We start from the raw sequence: 8331 nt of genomic DNA, 5'->3' as shown, positions 1-8331 counted from the left end.
CCCCCACCTCCCCTACAAACCACCATCGCCACCGTGATCGCCCTCGCCATCACCACCACCTCCATCGCTATAAACTCCATTAAAATCAATAATTAAATTCTAACAAACTCAATTAAAATCTATACACGAATTCAGTCAAAATCTATGTGGAGTTTGTAGAATTCAGTCAAACTCAATTAAATTCAATTAAACTCCATCAACTTTATAACTCTTTTAAAATCATTTAAAATATAAATTGAATAATTTTATTTTAGCTTTTTTATTTTATAAATTTATTTAATAATTTTTATCTCTTCTTATCAAAACAGGAAAAATATTTTTCTTATATTTTATATTTGTCCATCCACATCCGCAATATGAGTGGATCTTTATAGGCCCACTAATTGCCACGTCGTCGTTTAACAGATGACTTGACGGACATTATAATGGAGGTATGAAAGTTACATGAATATCAAATTTTAGGTACGAAGTTGACACGAAAAAAACTTTAGGTGGTAAACTCTTAATTTCGGTAAACTTCCAGGTAGTAAAGTAAAATTTACCCAATTTATTTATTGTAATATATTTACTTTCCTAATTAAGTTTGTGTAGATCAAATCCCACCGAAGGTGGATCACGGCTTCTAAGCCTTAGATATAAAGCCTGGTTGATTGTAGGACATATGTATACTTTGTACTGTTGACGTTTGTAATCACAACAAATCATTCAACCAATTAGCTATTGTCTATTTTTAATATTTATTCTAATACTCTCTAATTTAAACTTGGAGTTGTAAGAAGATTAGGTTCAATAGCATATTCTAAAATATTTTTAGATTAGCATAGAAGAAATAATAGCCAGGTACACATTTTCAACAAATACATGGTGGTGATTTCTCCACTATAAAATCTAACGGCCAATATGAAAACCAAGAAGTATTCCTTGGATTCAGAGACAGATTAGTTTCATATTATTTGAAGTTTGTGTCTTTTGAATCGACATGGAAGTTAAGTATTAATTAATTTGAGAAGGACAAGTATTGAAGTTACTGTTTAGGTGGTTGTCAAAAGCAGGCTTTATAACTACTAGCTCTTACTCTGTCTGACATTCTAATGAAACTGGCTCAAGCGGTTTGATGGGTCATAAGAGCTTCAGCTGGGTTTGCATAGTACGTTTGGCCTCTAGCCCTTGATGATACTCTCTCTGTGAAGCAAGCATGATGCATATGGTTTGGGTTGAGACGTGACAATTAAATTATAGTAGTAGGTTACTTTCTAACTCTGAATTTTCATTTAAAAATAGAAACACAAAGAACACGCTAATTGAATTTGTTTGGGGTTTGGGGAAATTACAATAAGTAAGTCTAATGCCATCACCTACCATAACCTGACGGGGCAGCTCTGAATTAAATTGCTTCACTATAAGTAATGGCCAAAGTCATGGCCAACTTTCCCAAGCAGCAATCCTTTGTCTCTCATACAATCCTCAAAACCATTGGCTCAAAAAAGAGTCCCATTCTCTCTCTCTCTCTCTCTCTCTCTCTCTCTCTCATTATGGGGCTTTTGAAAGTTTGGGTCACCATTCTCATGACCCCTTGTGCAAATTTCTTGGGGAGGAAATGGAATCTTCTAGACCTTGTGACAGCTGGTATGTTCTTGAGTGTGCATTGCCTGGCTTTGTTTGCACCGTTTTACTTCACTTGGACTGCGTTTTTGGTGGCCTTTTGGCTGGCCGTTGTGACCGGTTTTGGAATCACTCTTTCTTACCATAGAAATCTTGCTCATAGAAGTTTTAGGGTTCCAAAATTGCTTGAGTACTTGTTTGCCTACTGTGGGGTTCTCGCACTTGAGGTATGTCAAATCTCATTTTTGAGAAACATTTTGCAAGTTTTGTTGTTTATGTTCTTTCTTTTTTTGGTCTACTTTTACGATTTTCTGTTTGTTGTTTTGGGTTTGCAGGGAAGTCCAATTGAATGGGTGAGCACACACCGATACCACCACCAGTTTACTGATACAGAAAAAGATGCTCACAGCCCACTTAAGGGTTTCTGGTATAGTCATATGGGCTGGATCCTTGATAGCAGTTCTCGGTTTGGAAGAGTAATTAAAAACAACCTCTCTCTCTCTCTCTCTCTCTCTCTCTCTCTCTCTACACTTTTTTCTTTTGGTACAAATGCTTACACTTAATTTGTTTTTTTTTAATGAGAAATTTGCAGTATGGAGGACTAAAGAATGTTGAAGACATGAAAAAGCAGCCATTTTATGTGTTTCTTCATCATACTTTCATGCTACACTCATTTGTTCTTGCAGGCATATTATATGCCGTGGGTGGACTTCCCTTCTTGGTTTGGGGAGTGGTGAGATATATAGATTTTCCTCTTTTTCATTTCTAATAAATTGATCATGTATTCATACAAGATCTTAAAACATTTCAAACCAGAAAAGTTGTGTTTGAAACTCTCCCATTCTTATTACTAGAATTATAAGCACATATATAAATACGTATGCTTTTTTATTCTTTATTTTATTTATTTATTTATTTATTCTAATTACTTCTAGCACAGATCCTTGAGTTTAAACTCATTATCATTTGCAGGGCGTGAGAATGGTGGTTGTTTTCCACATTACTTTGTTTGTAAATTCTGCTGGCCACACCTGGGGATATCAGACATGGAACACCGGGGATCTGTCTAGGAACCTTTGGTACTTATATTAATTAGTACTCTTCCTTCTACTATATATTTAATATATAATTGAGAAATGAAAGTTGCAATTTTAAAATGGATTTTTATTCATACTCAAATTTCAAGGTGGTTGGGATTGGTTGCACTTGGAGAAGGCTGGCACAATAATCACCATGCCTTCGAATACTCAGCTCGACAAGGCCTGGAATGGTGGCAAATTGACTTGACTTGGTACATCATAAAATTTCTTGAAGCTCTAGGACTGGCAACAGATGTGAAAGTACCATCCGAGGCTCACAGGAAACGGATGGCTTTAAAGACAGAGTAAATCCATGGCTGCTCAAGATTTGGGTTTCGACATTTGGCTAGGCATGGGATGTCTAGCTTCAAACTCTATTTGCTGTTTTAGGGTGATGATGATATTGTTCATGCATGTTGTGGACCTTATTATTGTTGAGAATGAATTGATTCTATGCTTGTATTAGCAATTAATGCTTTACTTTTAATCCGGCATTCATAACAGACTTGAGGGGTTTCGTTTCATGACTTTGGGTAGTTGAAATCACTGGTGGACCCATGAATTTTTGGACGGAAGTGCAATCTTGAAAGGCTAAAAGTTTTAAATAAAAATTGACAACCAAATAGCCTTATAATTTAAACAATACTAATGTCATTCATATGTCAAAAACGAAACTAACGCACCTGTTGATGAAGAAGAAAAAAAAAATCATAGTATGTTTCATCTTGTTTTTTTCTCGATTAACTATGACTTACATTCTAACTTATTTGAAAGCTTGATCGATACAATATTTTCTTTTTTGCACAAGACTTAATTGATGACTCAATTTTTATAAAAGACTTGTAGTTCTCTCCAAAAAAAAAAAAAACAAAATTAAACAAAAAAAAACAAGGAAATAAATAGATTGGTGGTGGAGACGTAAAAAAAAAATGAATTTGATGTTTTTTTATTATAAGGATTTGGATTGGTAGACATAAAGAATCTCTCAAAAAAGGGAGACTTTCTTTTTCTATTTTTAAGCAAAATCTCTTTATTGTTGAAGGAGTTTTCCACCTTCTTTTCCGTCTACAGTACGGATCTTTGTTTGTTTGTTTGTTTTTTCTTTCTTTTAGTTCACCAAGAGCTTTTTTTATAAATAAATAAATAAAAAAATAAAAAAAACATAAGCGCGTGCAACGCACAATGCAGACAAAAAAGGAAGGGAAGTCTATCAGGCTTTTGTCAAACAAATGGAGTGCACAGCCAAACTAAGTGGAGGGACAACTTTCAGGCGCTTGAAACGCTTTATCCAATGAGGGAGCTACACCTCCTTGGTCCTTGCGCCTCTATAGATCCGCCAGTGGTTGAAATACTTGAAAATAGAAGATGATCCTTGATTTGTAATGAAATAAGGATTAAACTTTTTTTAGAACAATAAAAGGATTAAACTTAAAGCACACAAGAGGCTTAAACCTAGTTATTTATCACAAATTTGAGGTTTTTCATTTTTCTTTTTCTTTTCATTTTTAGTTGTTTAGGTGCTGTTGTAAGTTCTTAATAAATTATAAAACTAAATACATTAACCTTGTTCAGCCATGGAGTCGAATGAAACAGTCACAAAAGATAGAGAGATCTTCTCCTAGAAACCAATGCCTTATGCTCTAATTCTAGCTTGTGTGTAATTGGTTCTAGAGGGAGCCCTCTATATATAAGCATCTATCTCAAGGAGTTTTGCCCATCAAGGAACTCCAAGAGATGTCCTTGATGCTTTGAGTCCCAATCTTAATAGAGTTAGGAATCCCTAAGCCTTTAGATTTTACTTAATACATATACTAAGACTGCTGGTCAAGATAAACATTGAATTCTTGATAAACAATGAGTCATTGTAATCCCACAATGATTAGAAGACCACCTTAGTGAGTTTCAGACATGTAGCAATCTTACATTCTCCCACTTGATCAATAATCATTTGAGACTCAAAGTTTATCACTTAATGGCCATGTAGAACTCAATGTTTCTTTATTCCATAAATCAAGCCACTGTTATTATCAAAATTTCACATGGAACTATTGAAGTTAATTGGATATATAACATCCAAGACTTTTACAAACACACATGAACTTTTGAAAACACATAAGGCTTCCATTGGATTGAGATAAAAAAATTGTTATGATTGAACTGTAAGTATGTTAGAAAATCATAACTGTTCTTAGCTCACCTTACAAAACTGCCATGGGTAATTTGACATGGCAAACTGTCATGGACTAGACTAAATCCTGGGACTGTCTCGGATTAGTTCGGATTGGCCTAAGCTGGATTAAGTACTGACCTATGTTTGGTGTTGCGTCGGACTAAAAAACTGGATTGTAAAAATAGTGAAGACCTATGTTTGGTCCTGTGTCAGACTAAAATATAATTATTTTAATATTTAAGAATAATAAATTTTAAATAATTAATGTAATTTTTTTTTTGTTATTATAATTACCAAATTGACATGTACATTTCTTTCCTCCAAACCAAAGGCTTTTTATTTGTTGTTAAAATTATAAATTCCACCGATTTCATGCATAATTTAGTCTTTATTTGTATGCAAACATAAAGAATTTAATTAATTGAGTCTTTACAAGGTGATATTATGTTATTATACCAAAATATGTTGGCTGAGGATACAATAGATAACTCAGAAAATTGTTACAAAAATATAGGCAAACATTCTTTATATCTTGCATTTAACCTGGTAAACTAGAATTAGGATTTAAACAAGAGTTGCATCTGAAACTCTATGATTAAGACATTTCTGAAAACTACATATTAGAGCATAGTATTACCAAATCAATCCTCAGCAAAATTTGGTGATAAAAAACAAACAGGGAGCTTCCCTTTCTCAGTAAAAGGGCAAAAGTTTCCAGTCTTCTAAAGATAAATATAAAATGGGAAATCATGTCTCTCTGAACCTGGCTAGAAAAGTAAAACTAAAAACACCGAATGAACATAGTAGAAAGATTACGCATCTTCCCCACTAATAGATATGTACGTCTACAACTGTCCAAGAAACCAATAATGGTCAACAATTGAATTTTTCTCATACAAGCAATCTCACAACTAAACTAGTACCACGATTTCAAGCAAATTTTGTCATTAGTTCATTGCTGGGTATAGGTAGCATAATCACGTTTTCCAAATTTCACCTTTGCCTACAAGTATACTTACATATTACATTGGACAATTGAAATTGCTAAAACAAGAGTAGTAAGCTACAGGTTTTCTGTTTCCTTGGCCATCTTCAAATGAAGCTCTAAATTCCCAGAACATGAACCTCATTCTTCTCACAAGGCATCACGAGAGGCAATCTGTCAAGTAATGGCATCAGCAAGAGAAGATATCCCTAGTTCCACGCTAGTTATCTTATAGTGCTGAAAATTACAAGAGCTGATAATCACTAACTTATTAAAGTCAAAATGGCTAACATTTTCTGATATCCTGAAGCAATGCAAGGCTTGATCTACTACAACTTTCAGAGTGATCTTACCTCTTCAGAAGAAGCATTAAAATGAGCGGAAAACACATAAGTCAAGCTTTCAGAGATGCCACATCTTTTCAACGATTCTGTGATCTAGTCACGTTCAAAGCTAAGAGTTAGATATTTGCAGCACGAGAAAAATAAGCAACATGCCACAGAACATATTAGTTAATAGGTAGAAAATTACATGCTTGGATCCTGAATAATTGTAAACAAGCTCAGAATCAAGCAGCTCCCTACAAGATAATGACTTTAAAACATAAGACAGATATATCACACATAAGTTTTGTTCTACTTCAATTGAAGTAGATGGGTTCCTTCTTACTTCTGTTTAAAATTAAAACATCTTTAAACTACAAATTCAATAACTTTCTTTTTCTCTTTTGGGACTGAAAATTAGATTAACAAGCAATGGAAATCTTGTTTGCAATTAGAGTTATGTTAAGTACAGAAGCAATCATCGGTTCTCAAAAATTAATACATTGGAAGAAGAAAAAAAACACTTGTTCCTACCAGGGGTCTTGACAACCTGCCTATTCCTCTTCTTGACACCAGACTTGGAGACCTTGAGACTCTTGTGACCAACACTCACCCTGGCAAGAGCTGCTTTCTTCAAATTGGGTCTGTAGAAATTGTCCGCCACCTGGAACAATTTACAATTAAAAAATAATTCAGCTAGTGCTGATGTGAAAATTGTAGGAAACTAAATGCAACTTTGTGCTCTACCATGAGAAAACAAGATGAATGACAAAAATCCATATGCTTGACACGAGAGGGCTTAAAAGAAACATACTATTCCAAATCATTCGAACAATTTCAAACCATTAATTCTATTATGATCGCATGATTTGTGAAGAGAGAGTTTATGATAACAATAACCAGAGCTTTGACAATAACCTGAGCTATACCCAGACTTTGACAACAACCAGAGCTTTGGCAATAACCAAAGCAAAACCACACAAACTGCTATACCCCAACTTTCACTACCTGGGTCAAGATTCGAACTTGCCCAAAAGGGGAAGAGGGAATAAGAGACTTTGACAATAACCAAAGCAAAACCACACAAACGGCTATACCCAAACTTTCACTACCTGGGTCAAGATTCGAACTTGACCCAAAGGGGAAGAAGGAATAAGAGAGACCAGAAAACTTACCTGGTCAAGATTCGAAGAAGCAGTCACGAACGAGAGAGAGAGAGAGCTGGAGTCGCGACCGAGAAAGAGCCAGAGTTTTGAACGAGATAGAGAGCTGGACTCGCTGTTTCAATTTAGCGAATGGCTTATTTTGCGAAGGCAATTTCAGCCTCTCTGTATAAGGAGAGCGAGTGAGGAGGTTTTTTTTACTGTTGGACTCCACAATCCCTTTTAACTTAGTCCCCTATTTTACCAAACACGGGCTTCAAGGCTTATTTAGCATAGTCCAACCTAATGAAGCCTACCAAACATGCCCCCAAGGTCTTTATTAAAGAAAACTTGAATAACTCATTCATGGATGCAAACTGCAAATACGAAAAGCTAGCATTTTGCAGTTTGTACTTAAACCATTTGTCAAAAACCATAATGATAATATATGCAGAATAAAAGAAAATCCAAAATATATTATAAATATAAAAAATAAAAAACACCTAGTTGGCCCACCCCACTTGGTCACGACGACAACCAGCCGGGCCCACCCAGCTAGTCCTCGCTGAGAAGAAAAAAAAAATACCTACCTTGGTGTGCACGGCAACTCCTTTCCTCAACAAGCAGTACAATCCTTCAAGATCTCTCTCTCACAAGCTAGAAAGTAGAGGAAATAAGTTTGTAATTTGAAGAAGAGAGAAGAGAAGCCTTATATTTATAAAGGTTGGGCATCCTAGGTGAAGTAAAAAACCTACTCCAATTAGGAGCCCAACTTAAAGAAGGAACCCCAGATTCAGTTGGAAAGCCCGATGAGTATTTCTCACATCCTCCATGCCTCACAACGCCATGCAGAAGGTGGGGGCATTTGTGGGAACACATATTTAGCCGGCTAATAAGAAGATGACATGTGAAAAAGGAATATTCCTTAGGTCAACAAATTACCCTACTTAAATCCTATTTAATTTGGAAAATTATCTTTGATTTAATAGAGGAATATCTTCTTAAATCAAGGAACCAATTTCCACCAAAT

At 35.1% G+C, this 8331-nt stretch overlaps 1 protein-coding gene across 1 annotated transcript; it reads left to right on the top strand.

Moving 5' to 3' along the window:
* On the top strand, positions 1437-3168 carry LOC18778345 (palmitoyl-monogalactosyldiacylglycerol delta-7 desaturase, chloroplastic). The gene is made up of 5 exons (XM_007211654.2): positions 1437-1829; positions 1938-2078; positions 2195-2335; positions 2575-2681; positions 2789-3168. The coding sequence occupies exons 1-5, from the start codon at positions 1533-1535 to the stop codon at positions 2988-2990; spliced, it is 888 nt and encodes a 295-aa protein (XP_007211716.1). The 5' UTR covers positions 1437-1532; the 3' UTR covers positions 2991-3168.

This window comes from Prunus persica, chromosome G4 (genome assembly GCF_000346465.2).
Source record: "Prunus persica cultivar Lovell chromosome G4, Prunus_persica_NCBIv2, whole genome shotgun sequence".
NCBI classification, from domain to species: domain Eukaryota; kingdom Viridiplantae; phylum Streptophyta; class Magnoliopsida; order Rosales; family Rosaceae; genus Prunus; species Prunus persica.
The sequence above is the reverse complement of the archived record's forward strand: the minus strand, read 5'-3'. Positions and strand labels throughout refer to the sequence as shown.

Excerpts from the sequence above, each read along its gene's own strand:
- LOC18778345 (XM_007211654.2), top strand. The coding sequence starts at position 1,533 with ATGGGGCTTTTGAAAGTTTGGGTCACCATTCTCATGACCCCTTGTGCA. Across the intron at positions 2,079-2,194 it reads GCAGTTCTCGGTTTGGAAGA|TATGGAGGACTAAAGAATGT; the intron begins GTAATTAAAAAC and ends AGAAATTTGCAG. Across the intron at positions 2,336-2,574 it reads CCTTCTTGGTTTGGGGAGTG|GGCGTGAGAATGGTGGTTGT; the intron begins GTGAGATATATA and ends TATCATTTGCAG.